The sequence below is a fragment of the Cucurbita pepo genome, chromosome 16 (genome assembly GCF_057944985.1).
Source record: "Cucurbita pepo subsp. pepo isolate OVF chromosome 16, ASM5794498v1, whole genome shotgun sequence".
NCBI lineage: Eukaryota > Viridiplantae > Streptophyta > Magnoliopsida > Cucurbitales > Cucurbitaceae > Cucurbita > Cucurbita pepo.
The window spans coordinates 9011602-9032235 of record NC_141813.1 but is presented as its reverse complement, the minus strand read 5'-3'; the positions used below and the strand labels follow the sequence as shown (position 1 = coordinate 9032235).

General features: G+C 38.0%; 2 protein-coding genes across 2 annotated transcripts; one reads left to right on the top strand and one right to left on the bottom strand.

Moving 5' to 3' along the window:
* Window positions 1-14924: 14924 nt before the first annotated feature.
* Window positions 14925-15862, top strand: MEE59 (maternal effect embryo arrest 59). The gene is made up of 3 exons (XM_023656876.2): window positions 14925-15260; window positions 15351-15449; window positions 15546-15862. The coding sequence occupies exons 1-3, from the start codon at window positions 15015-15017 to the stop codon at window positions 15747-15749; spliced, it is 549 nt and encodes a 182-aa protein (XP_023512644.2). The 5' UTR covers window positions 14925-15014; the 3' UTR covers window positions 15750-15862.
* Window positions 15863-16110: 248 nt separating this feature from the next.
* LOC111777333 (cytochrome P450 81Q32) lies at window positions 16111-18065 on the bottom strand. Its single transcript, XM_023656875.2, has 2 exons — window positions 16517-18065; window positions 16111-16364 (listed from the first exon to the last, which is right to left on the bottom strand). Exon 1 carries the CDS (start codon window positions 18025-18027, stop codon window positions 16528-16530), a length of 1500 nt encoding a protein of 499 aa, XP_023512643.2. The 5' UTR covers window positions 18028-18065; the 3' UTR covers window positions 16111-16364; window positions 16517-16527.
* Window positions 18066-20634: the final 2569 nt, after the last annotated feature.

Genomic DNA, 20634 nt, shown 5'->3' with positions numbered 1-20634 from the left:
GAACATAGAGCGGCATTTGAACACCAACCCCACCTTTTTCCCCCTCCTCCCCAATAGCTCAATTTGAGATGCCATGTCTGGATACTATCTTTTCTGCTCCATTCTTTTTGTTCTTACAGAATCTTTTGACCTTTTTTTCATTAACAATACACTTAAAAACATTCACAACACAAACCCAACCACCACAACAACACCACCACCACCACCACCAACATTATGAGGCATCATCATCTCTACCTGCTCTCCCTCCTCCTCTTACCCTTGCTTCTTCCCGCCACCTCTACTTCACTACTCCACAGGAGAGCCCTCCAGGCCAACTCCGATGCCCATGAATTCAAATTGAAACCAAAGGACGGTGGTGGTGGTGGTGGTAGCGGTAGCGAGGGCGGCGGTGGCGGTTTCGACATGTCGAATCAGCGAGTGTTCACGTTGGCGTCAGGACCCAGCAGAAGAGGAGATGGGCACAAGTGAAGATGGGAATTGTGGGATTTGGTTTGATCTGTAAGAAAGAGTACGCTTTTCAGAGATTGTACAAAAATTCTTTTCACAGATTATAAGTTACTCTCATCATATTGTGTTACTTGGATTTCAGCCCATTGTTCTCTTATTTCTTGTTCCAATGCTTCATAAAATTTGAGTAGAATCTTAATATATATCCCTAAAGTTTAATTTTTTGTGTAATAAATTTAAATTGAAAGTAAGAAAATTAAATTATAGATTTGAAACGTCAATTAATTTTAAAAATATTGAATATGATAAAACACTTATTATTGTTGAATCCATTAAACATTTTTTTTAATATCATATAAAAATAGAAGATGTTTTTGTTTTTTTTTTTATTAAAAAAAAAAAAAAAAAAACTAATATCCAATCAAGAATGGAATCCTTCCATTAAACAACTCCCCTAAATTTTGGTAGCTAAAAGTTTGAAAAGACTAAAATTCAAATCTTTATTCTATGAAAAAAAAAAAAAGTGTTAGATTTAACCAATTTTTGCTAGTCAAGCTAAATATTCTTTTAAGTCTCATGTGTCTCGTCAATTAATATTATTCTTTAGGAAAAAATTTGATGGAGGAAAAAATATTGCAACATCTCGTCTCCAAAGTTTCATAATAAAATTCGGTACTTGATAATCTTTATATTTTTCTAGGGCATAGTCATTTTTCTTAGTTCTTGCTTAGTGTAGAGTACTGACACAGATTCTTAAATACGTTCCTTTCATTCTTATTTTAATTTTAATTTGGTTAATTAATTAGGAAAAGACATATTTTAAGATTCTTTTTAAGTTGAAAAATCAATATCATGATAGATTACTTTAAACGAGAGAATAAGAATTTTGTTTAGTAAAGATGTTTTCCATTTGTATTCTTTTTTTCATTTGTTAGGAAAGATTCTTGTAAAAGTTTTTTCACAAATATTTTAAATTGATAAACTAAATTAAAAAAAAATATATATATATTTAAGTTAATGATTAAAAGTTTTGTATGATAAAAATTGAAAGAGTCGTATGATTTGTCAGTACACAAAAGACCATCGAACTCACAGGCATAGCGACATGAAAATTGTCCCAACAAAAACAAATTTGTGGCAATTGAGAACCAATGCCGACAATAATGACATTTTTATTCGTATGAATATGTTTTGCTATGACAAAGATGAGTTTTAATCAATATAGAAAGTGTGTTAGGATGAAGAAGTTTGGTCGAGAATAATCCTGGTACGCCATGTCCTGCCACTTGGTCGTAAATTAAAGGCCAACAAAATTATCATATTGTCGGACTATGAGGGGATGATAAAAACATTTCACGGCCCTTCATTTCCCTCATTTTGGTTCAGCTCAGGGCGTTCTAGTTTCGAAGGCATATGGAGTGCATTTAGCAAGTTTTTCTCTTTCTAGGTTTGTTTTCAACTCCTTATAATCTCCTTAAATTTCTTTTGGCACGTTTAAGCTAGTTTGTTGTACAAAGTTTATAGTTTTTAAGGTTTTAGGAGCACACCATACAGGTTTAGCGTCACAATCGGACTGAGACGAGGGTAGGTTGTGACTTCACGTGCAGACAAACGTAGCGTAGCGCCCATTTGATCATGTGAGGGCAGAATAAGCAGGTGTTATGATCTGATTAAGGAAGACGATGCATAATTCAACACGCTAGGAAGAGTGTGCATGATAGCCAAGGTGATGTATAAGTAAGATTAGAGGCAACGGATTGTCATGATAGTCAAAGATAGGTTCGAATAGGGTCAGGTAGGGTCTTGGACAATACCTCAAAAGTTGGGTTATGACGTGAGTTTCTGACATGTTGCTTTAGATTAAGTCCATTTATATAAAAGACAAAGATAGGTTCGAGAGAACGTGTGCTTGTTATGGTGATTTTTTTTCAAAATTTCTAGAGGGCTTATACTTATTAAGAAGTGGGTAAGAGAATATTATAGTCAATTTGAGGAAAGAACAGGCGGAAGTAGTTAATCGGATCCTCATGCGGATAACTGGTGGTTTGGGCCAAAAAAAAACAAAACAAAAAAAAAAAATCTCTCACCTCATCTTATAATTCACTTGAATGGTTTCGGCTCGAGTCTGATACGTTCGGACTATTTCCTCTTAGTTTCAATACTTCAGAAGCGTTGAAGGTTAGTATGACGACCTTTTAGCTAGTTTAAATTTTTGGAGTAAGTTTAAAGTATTCATGCATAATTAAGCTTATATAGTTTAAATTATTTGAGGCAAATTAGGGTGAGTAAATTTAAATTATTTTATGCAAATTTAGGTTTAGTTAGTTTAAATTATTTGATGCAAAACTAGGTGGGAGTAAGTTTAAATTATTTTATGCAAAATTAGGTAAGCCAATTACTATAATAGAATTTTAATGGATGATTGTTCGACTTCTTAAGTAGAATTAAATTTCATAGACCTTAAGATAGCATCAAAGAGTCATAGTAGTTCAGCCTATGTCAATCAAGTAAGTGGCCTTACTATCAACTCGGTCGGAAGACTTGTTTTATATATGACAACACATGTCCAGTGACCCTTGCACGTGTCATTTATACTTTATATTATATGATGATATGACTATGTTATATGATGTTATACGATGGTGTTACATGATGATGTTGTATGATGATGATATGATGATGATGATGCATGCTAACTTAGCGATGTAAGATGTATGATGATGAGATGACTTAATATGACGTTATTTCATATTAAGATGATGTGTATGTATTAAATGTTATGATGCATTATGACGATGATTTTTCTAAGACACAACTTTAGTTAATGTTAATGATGATGAGCGTATGAAGGTTAAGGCATGCATGTTACTTAGAGTAATTTGTGAACGATATATAGAGTTGTGACATAAACATGATTTAAAGATGAAAACTATAGGGACCTCATGTATTTTGTGTGTACATATACATCGGGTTACTTTTCCATTTATGATGACGAGTACGGACGTGTACACTACGATGATGATGATGATGTTCATGCCTCACATGACACTTAGGAGTCTACTAACCTAGCTTGACTATCTAGGAGGTTGCAAACTGCCTAGGGACCCACACTTGCACGTGTGGGTCTTGTGTAGGGAAGTACTATAAATCCGATTTTGAACGGACGAGAGGACACCTCTATGATGTTTTTAATGATATGTCCCTAGAATATAAGTTGCATGTGTTTGCATTCTCTACCCCCAATAGTGGGGTCACATATGGAGTATTTCTTAAAATACACAAGTTGTGTACTGCTTCTATTTTAGGTCAAGACAAGACATTCTTTTACGGCTGACAACGACATCACAAGTAGAGAACATGACACACGCATAGGACAGTGATAATTTATTTTCTTAGTCTTAGGCTAGTGTGTTTTTACTTTTTAATGTTTTACTTGTTTTATTTAGTTTGTTATATTGTTTCAAATATGTTTTTGAACATATAAGTCCATGACAATGTTTTATGACGAAGTTTTAAAGATTTAATTCCGCGTAAGAGCATAGAAATCTCAGGTCGCTACAATAACATTATCAGCCTCTTCTATAAATACTCTTCTACCCTACCCACGTTTTTGTTCCATGAAATTCCAAGTGAAGTGTTGTAATATTCTACCTAATGTCTTATAATTTCTTCTTAGTGATTTTTCTCCCTCTCAATGGGCAGCCAATTCAATCATGTCAACGGTTGGGATCATTTAAATAAGCTTGACTCAAGTTGTCATCCTAATTCTATTTTGAGGTGTGTTTACACTTACCCTTTTGCTGCATAGATACAGATTTCAAGCCTTTCTTTCCACGATAATACAAGACGATCTTTGGTCTTTGAAGTGTATAAGTACTGTTGTAAAGTCCCCCTCCATGTATTCGTAAACCAAGATCATCTCTTGGTTTTGTTGGCTATACCTATAATGATTTCAACTTAGTTTCAAAAACTTTTAAAAAACTGCTGAAATTTAAACCCAAATATTGATTGGAGGCAGTTTAACATATACCCATGTAAGGAAACCAGATAAAGATGCCAAATTTAACGTACCCAGGTTGACTTCGCTTCACAGCCACCTTACATACCAACATAAACCTTCCCAACTCCTTCAATACCAATAATTTATGAGTTCATAAGCTTTTAAGCTTTAGATAGAAAAATTTTAGGATAAGTATTTAGTAGTTATTCATTTAATCTATTAGGAAGATTTAAGAGTCATTAATTTGAAAGTTTAGGAGATCAATCTAGTAGTAGTTGTTAATTTTAGGATAAGGTTTATGAACTTGAAGAGGAAGTTTAGGGCAATCTCCCTATAAATACTCATAAGATTTATGTTATTTCTAAGTTCTTAATGTTCATGTGATCGAAAGCTCTCCCCTCACGTTGTGCTTCCACTTCAGTTATTTGTTTTGACATATTTCGATCATGGGCAATTAATTTTCAACATTTGGTATCAAAGTTAGGATGTCGAAACAAATGCCATCACCACGTGAAGTTGCCGGAGGAGATGTGACAACGATAAGGAGTGGAAGGGAGGGGAGTATAATGCTCTAGTACACGTTACTCATGAAGAGTAATTATGCAGCATGATCGATAAAGATGAGTGTTAACTTACAAGCACAGGGCGTATGGGACGTCGTCGAGCATGGTGACATTGAGGAGCATAAGGATAGGATGGCTCTTGCCGCCATCTACCAATCAGTCTCAGAGGATGTTCTTCTCATGTTGGCAGAGAAGGACTCGACAAAAGTAGCATGGGAGACGCTGCAAACAATGCATGTGGGTGTGGAATGTGTCAAGGAAGCAAAGGTGCAGATCTTGAAGAGTGAGTTCGAGGCTATCCGCATGAAGGACGGTGAGTCAATAGACGAATTTGCCATGAAGTTGACGAGATTGCCAGTGGCATTCGTTTATTAGGCGACGTTGTGGAGGAGATCTTCATTGTTAAGAGGTTCTTTCGATCTGTTCCCTCAAGATTCATGCAGATTATTACCTCCATCCAGTAGTCCGGTGACCTCAAGAACCTATTGGTTGAGGAGGTCGTTGGTCGTCTTAAGGTCATAAGGAGAGAATTCGTGGCTACGAAGATAAAGAGGAGGAGAAATACCTCTTACTCACACATGAGAAGTGGCTAGCACGGACGAAAAATAAAGATGCAGAAGACTCTTCTTTTTTTCAATACGAGTGGACGGTTCAATAAAACTTAAATGTTATTTTTAGTAGGTTTTAAATTCAAAAGTGAGTGGTAAAGGAAAAACTGAAGAGTCTGAAACAGTGGCGTTTTATGGCTCATAATGGCTCATAAAACAGTGGCATTATAATTAGTTTTAGGAGAGCCATTATAATTAGTTTTAGGAGAGCAACTGACTAAATAAATACATTCTTCTTTGTATTGAAGAGCAAAGAAAAAAAAACATAGAACTAAGAATAGAGTGTTTGGGTTTTCCAGATAATTAGAGTGTTTGGGTTTTCCAGATAAATAGAGTGTTTTTTTTTCTCTATCTACTCTAAGAGAAAAATTAGTGTGCGTGAGCTTTCTTTCACAAATTCGTGAAATTTCTTCAATAAATTGGTCTCAGAGCCAATGGCGTATGTGACGGGTCAAATGCCGTTACCGCGACTAATGAAGACAAACTACGAAAATTGGAGCATTCAAATAAAAGCTCTTCTCAGCTCTCAAGATGCATTGGAGGTGGTCGAAGAAGGTTTCGAAAAACTAAAAGATACCACGGGTTATACGGCTACACAAAACAAGGCGTTAAAAGAGGTGCGATCAAAGGATAAGACGACACTATACATGTTGTTCCGAGCCGTTGACGAGTCGGGCTGTGAGAAGATTGCTAGTGCAACTACTTCAAAAGAAGCGTGGGACATTTTAGGAAAAGTGTTCAAAGGAACCGACTGAGTCAAGCAAGTATGTCTCCAAACTCTTCGTGGCGAGTTGGAGAGCATGAAGATGAAGGAGTTCGAAAGGGTATCTGACTACATCACGCGTGTACAGACTATGGTAAACCAACTCAACCGAAATGGAGAAATGTTAGCCGAGACACGAGTTGTGGAGAAGATTTTGAGATCATTAACCAACAACTTTAAGAATGTTGTGTGCGCGATATAAGAGTCAAAGGACCTAGCGATGTTCACGGTCCATGATCTCACCGGTTCTCTCGAGGCACACGAGCAACGTAAGAAGAAGAAGGAGAAAACACTCGATCAAGCACTTCAAACTAAGGTGTCAATCAAAGATGAAAAGACACTCTATTCTCAAAATTTTCAAGGTAGAGGTCATGGCCGTGGAAGTCATGGAAATGGTCGCGGTGGTCAAGGCAGCAATCATGAAGGATACTATAAGGAAAAGGGACAATCGAGCCAAGCAAATTGGCGTGGAAGAGGACGCAGTCGAGGAAGAGGCGGCCGATCAATTTATTCCAACATTCAGTGCTACAAATGTCACAAATTTGGTCACTATGTGAATGATTGTAACTCCGACAAATGTTACAATTGTGGTAGAGTGGGGCATTTTGCAAAAGATTGTCGAGCCAATAAAAAGGTGGAAGGAACAACCAACCTAGCCTTGAAAGACGTAACAAATGAAGGTCTTCTCTTAATGGCTCAAAATGAAGACAACATCAACGACGACACTCTGTGGTACCTCGACTCAGGGGCAAGCAACCATATGTGTGATCACGAGTACCTATTCAAAGAGATGTAGAATATTGAAGATGGTCATGTGTCATTTGGAGATGCGTCAAAGGTGGAGGTCAAAGGCCGAGGTACGATACATTTCTTGCAAAAGGATGGTTTAATAAGGTCAATCCAAGATGTTTATTACATACCAGACCTCAAGACCAACATATTGAGTATGGAGCAACTCACAGAGAAAGGTTACTCGATATTCTTAAAAGACCGTCTGCTACACTTGAAGGACAAGCAAGGGCGTTTGGTTGCTCGAGTCAACATAGGAAAAAAATCAGATGTACAAACTAAATTTAAGAAGCATACGAGAAAATTGTTTGCGAGTCGACGTAGAAGACAAAGCATCACTATGGCATCTCCGCTTTGATCACCTACATCATGACGACCTAAAAGAGTTAGCAAAGAAGAATATAGTGCATGGGTTACCCAACATGGACTACGAAGGAAAATTTTGTGAAGAATGCGTGCTCAGCAAGCATGCGAGAACCTCGATTCAAAAGAAGGCTGAATTTTGGGCTAAACAACCTCTCAAGTTGATTCATACAGATATACGTGGACCAATTACCCCCGAGTCTTTCTGCGGTAAAAGGTATTTCATTTCCTTTATAGATGATTACTCACGAAAAACTTGGGTTTACTTTCTGAAAGAAAAATCTGAGGCATTCGAGGTGTTCAAAATGTTCAAAGTGATGGTAGAGAAGGCAACTGGTAGACACATCAAAGTTGTATGACCCGATAGAGGCTTCGAGTATACTTCGACGACTTTCATGGAGTATTGCAAGGAGCAACGCACAAGGCGATTTCTCACCGCACCGTACACCCCTCAACAAAATGGTGTGGCCGAGAGAAAAAATCAGACCATTCTCGACATGGTCCGATCAATGCTCAAGAGCAAAAGGATGCCAAAGGAATTTTGGGCAAAAGTCGTGCAATGCGCCATCTACGTGCAAAATCAATGTCCACATGCAAAGTTAGATGATCAAACACCACAAGAAGCTTGGAGATGACAAAAGCCTACAGTTTCTCATCTCAAAGTGTTCGGTAGTGTGCCTTATGCTCACATACCGGATCAACAAAGAACGAAGCTTGAAGACAAAAGAAAAAGGTATATTTTTATTGGGTATGATGAGAAGACAAGGATACAAGCTACTTGACCCGATAAGCAAGATGGCGATGGTGAGTCGTGATGGGCGAGTAAACAAAGCAAACGAATGAGACTGAAACAATTCGACGGAAGTTAATATCGAAGTTGGAGAACCATCAGTCATTGTACCAACAAGTATACCAACAAACTCAGAAATTTTCGATGATGAAGATGAACCATGACAACCCAAAATGCGAAGTTTGCGAGACTTGTATGATTCAACAAATGAGGTACACCTTGGATGTCTTCTGGCAGATGCTGAAAACATCAGCTTTGAAGAGGCGGTGCGAGACAAGAAGTGGCAAACTGCCATGGATGAGGAGATTAAAGCGATTCATCGCAAAAATGCATGGGAGTTAACAGAATTACCGGAAGGAAGTCAGCTCATTAGTGTGAAGTGGGTGTTCAAGAAAAAGATGAATGCTCAAGGTAAGATAGAGCGGTACAAGGCGCGACTTGTTGCGAAGGAATACAAGCAAAATGTGGGAATTGACTATGACAAAGTGTTTGCTCCCATTGCAAGAATGGAGACAATCTGATTGCTCATTTCCCAAGCGGCTCAATTCAAATGGCCGATTTTTTAAATGGATCTCAAGTCGACATTCTTGAATGGTGTGCTTGAAGAAGAAGTCTACCTCGAACAACCATCCAGGTACATGAAAATTGGAGAAGAGAAGAAGATACTAAAATTGAAGAAGGCGCTTTAGGGGTTGAAGCAAGCACCGCGAGCATGAAATACTCGTATTGATACATATTTCAAGGAGAATGGGTACAAGCAATGTCCCCACGAGCATGCATTTTATACAAAGAAAGTGGAGGTAATGTGATACGTGTTGCTCTTTATGTCGATGACTTCATTTTTTTAGGTAACAATGGTGAGATGATCGAAGAGTTTAAAAGCACAATGACACGAGAATTTGAGATGACAGATTTGGGTTTCTTCAAGTTTTTCCTTGGTTTGGAGGTTAAACAAGGAGAGACCGGTATTTTTATATCACAGGAGACATATGCAAAGGAGATTTTGAAGAAGTACAAGATGGAAAATTGCAACCCGGTATCAACACCAATGGAACCAGGTGCAAAACTCTCAAAGTACGATGAGGGAGAACGAGTAGATGCAAATAGGTACCGGAGTTTGATAAGAAGCCTTGCTATCTTACATGCACAAGGCCAGATCTTTCATTAAGTATCAGCATTATAAGCCGGTTCATGGAGGAGCCGATTTACTCACATTGGAAGGCGTTGAAGCAAATCCTACGGTACATCCAAGGAACAGTGTCACTTGGGTTATTCTACTCGAAAACAGAAGATCACAAGTTGGTTGGTTACTCTAATAGTGATTGGTACGGAGATATAGACGATCGAAAAAGTACATCGGGTTATGTATTCTTTACAGGCAACACAACATTTACTTGGCTTTCAAAGAAACAATCGATCATGACACTCTCGACGTGTGAATCTGAATATGTGGCAGCATCTTGGAGTGTGTCACGCGATATAGCTTAGAAATTTGTTGAGCAAGATGGAGCTAAAGCAACTAGGTGCAACCGTGATTCAAGTTGACAACAAATCAGCAATTGATTGGCAACCCAGTGAACCATGAAAGAAGCAAACACATTGACGTTCGTTTTCACTTTATCCGAGATCATGTGAAGGAAGGAAGTGTGGAATTGCTGCATGTGGCAAGTCAGGATCAAGTTGCGGATATCTTTACAAAACCGCCACCGAAAGTACTTTTCGACAAATACAAGAAGATGATTGACATGACAGATGATAGGAGCATTTAAGTTTATGGGGCATGACAGATGGTAGGAGCATTTAAGTTTAGTTAATTTTCACTAGGTTCTAAATTCAAAAGTTAGTGGTAAAGGAAAAGGCAAGAGTCTTTTCACTAAGTACTCGCGTTTTATTGTGAAGAGTAGGAAAAAAAAAAACAAAAATAGAGAAGTAATAGAAGAAGATTTTTCAAATAAATAGAGTGTTTTTTTTTTTTTCTCTCTACTCTCAAAAAATTAGTGTGCGTGAAATTTCTTTCATAAATTCGTGAGATTTCTTCAACATGGACGTGACAACCATAACAAAGAAAAAAGAGGTCGCGGACGTGGTGGCAGATGAGGTCGTGACAATACCTCACAAACCCCATGAAAATGCTAACCCTCGGAAGGACAAGAGTATGATCAAGTGTTACTCTTGTAGAAAATATGGGCATTATGCAGCACAGTGCCGCAATAAGGAGCGCGATGAGGAGGCAACCTTATGTTCTCTAAAGATGAAGAGCCGACATTGATGTTGGCCGAGAAAATGCCCAACCTGTTGATCCTTAATGAAGAGAAGGTTATAGCGAACCCCTTCACAGACATAGAAGACCAAGTGGAGACCAACATGTGGTACCTAGACAACGGAGTGAGCAACCACATGACCGGAGATCAAGCAAAGTTCAAGGAGCTTGATGAAAAGTTCATTGGAAACGTGAAACTTTGCAACAGATCAATTGTACCGATCCAAGGTAAAGAATCTATCTTGTTCCAGTGCAAGAACGGTGATAAACATCTATTGACCAGTGTGTATTACATCCCAAGTTTGAAAAGCAATATTATTAGCCTTGGTCAAATGATAGAAGAAGGTAGCAAAGTGGAGATAGTCGACCCGTTCCTCAAGGTATACGACTGAAACGGAGCCCTGTTAATGAAGGTAAAACGGTTGCAAAACCGCCTATATAAGATACTATTAAAAGACTATCAACATCCTCCAAAAGTATCTATTGGCGTTGGCAACAAGAGAGTGAAGAAGAAACCAACGAGTCGAGAGAAAAAGAAATCAAAAAATAAATCCAAGAAGCAACCAGAGGTTGCTTCAATAAGCAAAGTGTACTCTACAAGTCGATGTGTTTCATCGAACTTATTATCTTGACCAAAAGGCCTAGAGGAAGACCACCAAGACATAAGAAAAATGAGATTTCAAACTTGTCATCTCAACCAAAGAAATCTGGAAGTAGGCCTAAAAAGAAGGTTGAAAAATAAAAGAGTACGTCACATGAATTTTCTAGATATAAGCCTGACGCTAAATTCTATGCACAGAAGAGGAGTGGAAGAAAATGCATGTTGCAAAATCTAAATTTCTTTTTAAGAAGACAGAGTTGACCAGGCCCAAACAAAGTTGAAACTAGAGAGTAATGTGCCAACATTCTCACCAATACCCTAGCAAGGATTAAGTTTATAGGGATGCACGAATTGCTGGGAGTGAAAAATGTCACAAAGTGAGGCTTAGAATGTGAGTTAATAACTTGACTTACCAAAAAGAAGTTATTAACTCGATTTAGTAGTTATTGATTTGAAATTTTAGAAGATTGATCCCTAAGATGTGTTAGTAGTTGTATATGAGAAAGTTTAGGAACTTGAAGAGAAGTTTAGGAATTGGTTGGGCAATCTACCCTCTACATACTCTATGTTATTTCTACAACAAAAAAAAATTAATAAATCATAAGTGGTTAAGGTTCCTCCCTCTAAAAGCTCTCTCCCTCAAGTTGCTCTCTCCCTATCTTTAGTTTAAGGTTCAAATCAATGGACTTAATCTTCTCCCATGGGTCACTTTGAGGAACCCAATTATGAGAGCTACTATCATAGCGCGGCCAACACAAACCCGAACAATGATCATCTTTTGATTCTGTTTTTCCTCTTCCAAGTTCAAATCGTCACGACCCTCCCATAGATACATAACAAAATGGCTTTGTGAAATCCTCTAGTTCAGTTTCGTCCCCAAGGAAAACATCAATATAGAAAGGTCTTGGTTGTTGATGCTGAATATAACTCCGATCAAAATATGTCGAAACAAATAAAACAAGCAAAATGAACAACTTAGAAAAAGAATTGTTATAAACTTAGTAGAATAAGTTGTAAGTTTATCGAACTAGAATTTAGTATTTTAACGAGAAAGATTGAATGCAACTATACCAAGCTTGGGAAACTTGTTTACACCTCTTCTTCTTTTCACACAACCCAAAGATTGTTCAACAAATATCTCTTCCTTCAAGCATCCATTTAGAAAAAAAAAAGAGATTTTATGTGTATTTGGTAACCATTCCACGCATTTTAAAATTGTCTCAATCCTTTGTCATATGGACAAATGTGTCCTCATAATCAACTCCATACACCACCTGTTTCTAGTTTTTCCACTTCACCATTTGACTTCATCTTTGTGCTATCCAAGACCTTGTTTGTTTGCTAGAACCTCCATCAACTCCCACGTTTCATTCCTTTGTATTGTGTCAATTTCTTGATCCATTACAATCTTCCATTTTTCGTCTTCAATTGCCTAATCAAAACTTGTAGGATATGCATCGAAAAATAATGAAAAATTAATAAAGATTGAAATCTACAAGTTTGATGGATCTGATTTTGATTTCTAGAAGATGAAAATTGAAAATTGTCGATACCAGAAAGATTTTCATGAATCATGACTATGTCGAATATGTTAAAGACGCTATTTAATATGTACACAAAAAATCATCGATTATGAACCTAGTATATTTGATGCATAGATTGTTCAATCCACATATACCTAGAGGTGGATCTATTGTGATTCATATAAATGAATTCAATATAACTATTAAGTGAATTAATTTCTATGGAAATTAATTTCAAATATGAAATTAAAGCATTGATTTTGATGTCATTTTTACCTGAGTCTTGAGAAAATGTTGTTGTCGCGATCAGTAGTTCTCAGGAGTCTGAGAAATTGAAATTTGATAAAATCTGAGATGCGCTCTTACCAAAATTATTCACAAATGGGAAATTGGAGATTTATCGAGCAGTGATCTCAATATTGACCAAAAGGTGAGAAGTAAATCGCACCGCTCAAACAAACATGATTAGTCCAAATCAAAGAATTGAAAAAACAAATCTCCAAACTGACCAAATGTAGCATGTTGGAATTGTAGAGAAAAATGTCACTGTCGGAGAGATTGTACAAAACCAAGGGAGTAGAATAAAAATTTGGAGATGAAAATGTTCCTAAAAATTGGAAGATACTAAGATACTCTAATCCTTAGTGTGGACATCGTGATTGAATTTAGGATTTTTATTTGCGTGCGTATTTTCATTCATCTCAAATAAGGAACTGTATTGAAATTTTCGTAAATGTGTATCTTGTCAACAACAAAACCTTAGAAATTGAAAGAATTAAGGATGCCTACCTACAAACTTCGACAAGAAATCAATGATCATTGAAAAATGTCAGATGTATTCATAGTCTCAAGAAGAATCAGATTTCTATTGGTCAGTTGCATAACTCATGAGATTGCAAAGAGTTTGTAGAAGATTGTGAATGGTGGTACGGTGATAGCATGTGACACAAAATTTGGAACCTTATACACCACTATATAAACATGGCGATATTGATGAAAGTGCTTCTAGTTCAAGTCTATTCCAAGTCTATGACACAATAGACTTCGACGTATAAACATTAAAAGAATAAAAAGACTAGTTGCGAAAATAATTTTATTAGATCTAAAATCTTTTAATATTAGTCTTTGTGAGAATTGCATTTCCAGAAAATGAGTTAACTTCACGATGGTTTTCATGGTAGTGGGAAATGACCAATGAGGTGTACGGAATTCTTGGATTTTTTTTTTTTTTACTTTTTCAGAAAATAAATATAATTTTAAAATGACAAATTATCAAAATACTCCTAAAGTTTGAAAAAATTACAAAAATGCTATGGTGAAAAGTTACTCTTCGTGACTAACAGATATTGGAGTATTACGTTCCCCTTCTTTTCACTCTTTATCGTGGTCATATAGTCTGCGGCATTTGTTTCGACATCCTAATTCTTGTTCCAGATGTTGGTTTCGATCCTCGATTAAAATATACCAAAACGAATAACTAAAGCATAAATAAGCACACTAATTTGAAGGGAGAATTTATTTATACTAAAGTATTTTTAAGTACCCTACTTTTCAAATTCTGTTGTGAATGAAATGTACATCTGATGACTATTTACGGGAGAGAAAACACTCAGAGTTTTCTTTAACTTGTTCCATAAGTTATTAAATCAGTCAAGTTTAGTCACAAAATAAGCTTGATTTGAAATCTATACCTATGGTGTTTTGATTTGTATCTATTTAGAGGGTGGGTTAGAACTGAACGCAGTCAAACTGTCACGAAGCTAATCAAAGAGAGTGAAATCTCTCAAATGGTTCAATCACGGTTGAGCCATCGAGAACCTAAGCGTACTGTCATGGTTCTCACCGCTGTGGACTTGCAACATTAGCCATAATTAGTGGGTTTTTGCACATCTTTGACTAAATCGACTATAAGATTTCACTACTCCTATTTCATATTGGGGTTGTTGTCATAGTTCAATCGAAGGCCCTAAGAGATTTTCAGTTACATAATCTTGAACCCTTTGATATTAAAAAGTTATTATTGATCGGTTGATTAATTTGATCCATCTTCAATTTGAGTTCTTTAGAATTAATCTTCATTGATTTGATTTTCACTCAAAAATTGTTTTGATTACTTTATAAGTCACATAAATTAATTAGTAAATTAGATTAAAATCCAAGAATTTAATTTGGCATTTTCTTCAATATATATATATATAAGCTTTATCCTCACTATATAATATTTAAACCACCGCCAAAACCTACAAATCAACGACAAAAGCCACAGATCAAGGAACTACCAAACAAAAGGAGGCCAGAACCACCATGGCGGCACGGCGGTGCACAGCGAGCAAGCCAAGCCGGAGCGACGTGGTGTTGGACAACGAGGAGCAGATGCGAATCACCGATCAGATCAGAGCCCAATTCGATTCCATCGTTCCCAAGCGGCCGATGAAACCGAGCCGAAGCGAATCTGAATCCGATTCCTCGACGCAAAACCCATCTAGAAGCACCGCAGAAGAGGCTATTCCCGTGCTCGATAAGCTCCGAAATCTCCAGACCCAATCTCATGTATTCATCGATTCTGTACATTAATTATGTTCCTCTGTAAATTTTGGGAGAATATTGATCTGGGTATGAAATTTTGAGGAATGTTTACAGGTCTTAGCCTTGGGAGTTGGGGATTCGTTGGTGCAGGAGGAGTATGTGGAGACGGAGTATTACAAGGAGTTGGATTCGATTGAAAAGCGGCATCATAAGGTTAATCTTCCTTGGTTGTTTGTTTGTTTGTTTGTTTTGAGTTTAAATTACAAAAAGAACTCTCTGATTTTGGTGATGAAATTTGGGAGGGAGCAGACGGGGAGTGGATTCATACAAGTGGGTAAGGAAGGGGGAGGAAATGTTGTTCATACTCACTTTGTTGATGCTGCAACTGGTGGGAGGGTTCATCTTCATGGCGGCTACAAAGGCAATCCTGCAACTAATGATTGGCTCCCAACATTTGATGATCGTGATTTGATCTTCAAATCCCAGAAGCCCAATCGAAGCGAAGGTTGTTAGCGATTCTGTATGCTCTGGACATATAAATTAGGATTTGAAAACTGTATTTCGAATTCGATTTCGAGCTTTGATTTGATGATCGAGAATAAAAGGTTGCCACAGTTTGGTTGTTTTGCTGTTCTGAACTGAACTAGCGTCGTAGTCGCACTTTTCTTGGCAGCTAACATATATTGTCGTAGTCACACTTTTCTTGGCTGTTGTGCTGCACACTTTACCAATACTAAGTGAGTCAAGTCAATTTGTATTCGCTATCGCCTACTGTCGGGCAACATGCTCAAGCTTCTTACCTCAATTTGAGAAGAACGTTCTAAAAAATGGGGATAGAGAGATTTTGAGAGCAAGATTGATTTTGAGAGCAAGGTTGAGAGATGGAAAGCAATGTTATATGGCATACCAACAAAAGACAATACAAGTACTTAAATAATACATAACTTTTTAGGTAGAGAGAATTTGACAGATAGTCGCATCCCCTAACAACTAGTTGCATCTCCCCTTAATACATTTTGAGGCGATTCAGGTTCGGCAGACATAAACTTGATTTCGCCAAAGCAGGAGAGGAGTTGACAACTAGCTACATTCTCGTAGTACATTTTGGGCGATTTAAGCATGAGAGACCTATACAAACAGAAAATAAGACAATACAATACAACATTGAATTAACTAAAGGGTTTGGCGTGATATGGGCATGTAGTCACGAGCAACACGCCCTGGACTAGTATGACTGTGATACGTAACATACATCAACAATTGTAAGGGTGTAAGCAAACCTGGGTGAAATTTAGTCCAAACCATTTGATAGAACTTTATCCATGATTGGGAGAGCTCTACACAAGGTTTCCAAAGGCTGAACTTTTTGAATGGTGATACCTCCACCTTCAGTCATGTCTACCTTTTGATATCCAACATTCTTCCACTCATAACACTGAATCAATAGCCCCAAACTCAATCCTATTAACCGTTGCGCCATAGTTTCCCCAGGACAAGCCCTCCTTCCCATCCCAAAAGGAATTAACTTGTTCGACAGCAACTCATTCCCTTCCCCTAAGAATCTCTCAGGTCGGAACCTCATGGGGTCATCCCACAGCTTGGGGTCTCTATGAATTGCCCAAGCATTGACCAACAACATCGTCCCACGAGGAATGTCGTAGCCTGCGACGGTGCAGTCATCGGAGGAATAGTGTGTGAGGAGCATCGGGGCTGCAGGGTGCAATCGGAAGGTCTCAGAAATAATGGCTTGAAGGTAGTGGAGGTTGGTGAGATCTGCTTCATCAACGAGTCGATCTCGACCGATCTTGGTGTCGATCTCAGCTTTGGCTTTGGATATCACCTCCGGGTTGTTGAGTAATTGAGTCATTGCCCATTCCATGGTCACAGAGGTTGAGTCAGCTCCGGCACGCAGCAAAACCAGAATGACCCCTTTGATGATCTCATCGGAGTAATATTCCGGCTCAGATGCCTGAAGTTCCAGAAGCCGATCAAGCAGATTACTCTGTTTTTCTATTTGCAATCCTGTCTGATTCCGGCGATCTTCAACCAATTTCTGCATAAATTTATCGGCCCTTTTCGTCAATTTGGCCAAACTCTTCTCATATTCACCAAACCCAATCCATTTCAAAATCGGCATGAAATCGATCCAATTCGACGCTCCTCCATGACGCGATGTTTCATCCATAAGCTCTCTGAACTCCCTCGCCTCTGTTTCATTGGAAACCTCCTCGCCGAAGTACCGTTTTCCGGTCACAACCCTCATCACAACGTTGAAACTCAATTCTGAAAACATTGATTTCAACTCCACTCTAGCAAACGATTCGGAATGGAGTTTGACCAATAATCGCCGGATTTCATCCTTACGGATACTGAGAGCTGCGTTGAGACGCGCCGTGGAAAATATCTCCATAGAGGTGAGGCGACGGAGGTTTCGCCAGTGGTCGCCGTAAGGTGTGGTGGAGATAGTGGTGAAGTTGTAGCCGAGGTATTTTCCGATGAGTAAACGCGGACGGTTGGCGAAAACGACATCGTTTTTGGTGAAGCATTCTTCGGCTAGTTGGAGTGAAGAGACTATGAGGGCAAGGCGAGATCCGAATCGGAGAGTGAAAATGGGTCCGTATTTGGCGGCGATGTTGTGGAAGTTCCGGTGGATTGGGCGTTGAAGGAGGTGGAGATGGCCGATGATCGGAACAGACGGTGGGCTCGGCGGGAGATTTCGCCGGCGGGTAATGAATTGTTGCAGGAAAAGGAAAACAAGAAGGAGGAGCAGCAAAACAGAGAGAAAATCCATTTGATTTGTTTGATGATTTCAATGGAAACATTTTCATGTTTGATTGATATTATATGCTGTGCCTTTTGCCTACATGTGGGTACCACTCCACCCCTTATCTATGAAATCCCAAAATTATTGCTTATCTTTTAATTTTTATAAAGAATAGACTAATAAAAAATATCCATAAATTAAAAAAATATCGAGTTTAATCAGAGGAAAATAATTACTTAACTAGCCTATATTATCCCGTGGGAGACTCGTTAGAAATATGTGACTCAGTAATTTGATAGACTACCTTGCACGATGGATCTTTCCTGTGGTAGGGTGTTGATCATGCGAGGATTACCTTGCCGGGTGGATCCATCTTGTGGTAGAGCGTTGATCATGTCGGGTAGTTAGTGGTTATCCTACATGGGGGATCTGTCCTATGGGAGGGCCTTGATCATGTGGATATCCAGTGGAGCTGGCACGTACTAGGGGTAGTGCCCCCAACCTTTGGCGACTTCATGGCTTGTTGGATGGGTTTGTCAGATAACCTCCCATGGATGATGGGAAGACAAACACTCTCCATGTTGTCCCCACCTAGTATAGAGTCTATGGAGATAGCGCCCCATCTTTGAGTACCGGTTACCATTGCATAGGTTAAGCTAGCTACCCAAGACTGTGCACAAGAGCATTATTACACCTAAAGCCTAAAGTAAAAGTATGTGGGCACCTGCTAGGTCATGAATGCGATGAAAGTCTATAAGTAGATTGCTTACTGAGTATATTTTTATAGTCACTCTTTTTTCCTTTTTCTTTTTTAGGTGTTCGTAGGCTGCCGGTTGAGGTGGAGGAATGTTAGAGAGCTATGCAGTCAAGGAGCGTCAGTCTATTTTTTATATTTTGGAGTCTTTTGTATTTTATTTTATGATTGTATTTCAAACTCATTTCCCTCTTTATAACATTTTGAAGAACCTTATCTTATAATTGGATGTAATTTAGCTTTGTTGATGTTTTTTCTTATTTAAATTTATCAAATTTTTATCTTTTATTTTATTTGATTTCGCTTTGTTTTTTTAGTCATGATTTTGGATTTGAAAACTAAAAAAATTGGTTGTGACAGTTTACGTATGTGGTCCCTCGTCCCACTTCAAACAGGTTTATGAAACTGATGCCATGTTTAGAGACCCCTAACTATTTCACACACGATAAGGACACTAGCCTAAAAACAATTTCGATACACTATGAATCTAACCAAACTAAGTCAAGATCGACATTATTAGGTCGTACCAGAGGGAATAGAAATTGGTCGACATTATTAGCTCTGGTGATATTGTTTACAACTGCTAATAGGTATAATGTGAGTTATCTTAGATTTTCGTAATTATCGTGGTGGTAAACTAGGTACTTAAGAGTATCTTGACGGTTTATGGGGCTAACTTGTCCGATGCTCCAAATTTTTAAAAATTTCTCAAGTGGATCTAAAATATATAAATAAATAAATAAAAAAAAAAAAAAACATCAAAATTGAATAGAAAAATATACAAAAAGAGGTCAACGTGGGAAAAACAACTTACCCACGTGCACTAGGGGTCTTGTGCGTGCAACCACGCTCGACTATCTACGCACTCCAACCTTGTTCAGTCGCTCCTAGGCGAGAGTTCGAATCGGACCGAGCGTGAAAATCGTTTGTTTTTTCTTTGAATTTCCACACCGCGAGGTCGAATGTTCGACACTCGTTGGACGTTGATTTTCGAACTCTTTTCGTCGCATGAGCGTGCGTCCCTTCAAACCCTCGCTCGCCTACTCCGCTGATTTTTGTTAAACTTTAAGCACGAGGTCACGAGTTCGAACTATTCATTCGTCTCCTTCCACGCTTTATCCATAATTTTCCTGAAAATTAAGATTCATTCGTTGAGAAAATGGAAGATTACAAAAATGCCCTTCTAAATTTGACATGAAGAAGGACCATATAAGTATAATTTAAAGACATAAGAATGGACCAAACTCCAACCACCAGAGTATTATTAATGATTTAGTTGGTGTCTGTTTCGAGGTAAATATAGCATATCACATCAAAGGCTGGTGAATTCATACTCATACTACTCGACAAACTTATAAAGGCAACTCATTGTTCACTGCATATGACAAGTTTGATAGCTGTGATGAGCTATAAATTGAGAATGTTTCCACTGCCTCTGTGGAAGGTCGGTGGAAGATCTTGCTAAAAAGGACTTCAAAAGATACTCACCCTCAATCCTCAGTTATGTGTGGCATGTGCGCCACAAGGACGGTTGCATAAAATGATCATGAACTGATCTTATCTCGAATCGCAAATTTCAAATTTATCTATGAAGAGCAGATCTAATTATGTTAGTGTCTATAATTGATTTCTTCTGCATGGTACTAATCGATAGAGTTTCATTGGTAAGTGCTATAAGATCTCGTACATTGGAACCCATGGTTAAGAAATCGAATCCATTAGTATAGAATATTTTCTTTTCCAAGTGAAATCCCCTAATATATGAAAGAGTGCTTTACTTGTTGTGGAATAAAAAGCCTTCATAGTTTAATGGATGTATTTAATTTATTCGGAGCTATCAGAGTGAGATCCACTTTTTAGAGAATATGGGTTGAAGCAAT

Coding starts and splice junctions, on each gene's coding strand:
- LOC111777333 (XM_023656875.2), bottom strand. CDS start 18,027: ATGGATTTTCTCTCTGTTTTGCTGCTCCTCCTTCTTGTTTTCCTTTTC.
- MEE59 (XM_023656876.2), top strand. CDS start 15,015: ATGGCGGCACGGCGGTGCACAGCGAGCAAGCCAAGCCGGAGCGACGTG. Junction 15,261..15,350: donor ATCTCCAGACCCAATCTCAT/GTATTCATCGAT, acceptor GAATGTTTACAG/GTCTTAGCCTTGGGAGTTGG. Junction 15,450..15,545: donor TTGAAAAGCGGCATCATAAG/GTTAATCTTCCT, acceptor GGGAGGGAGCAG/ACGGGGAGTGGATTCATACA.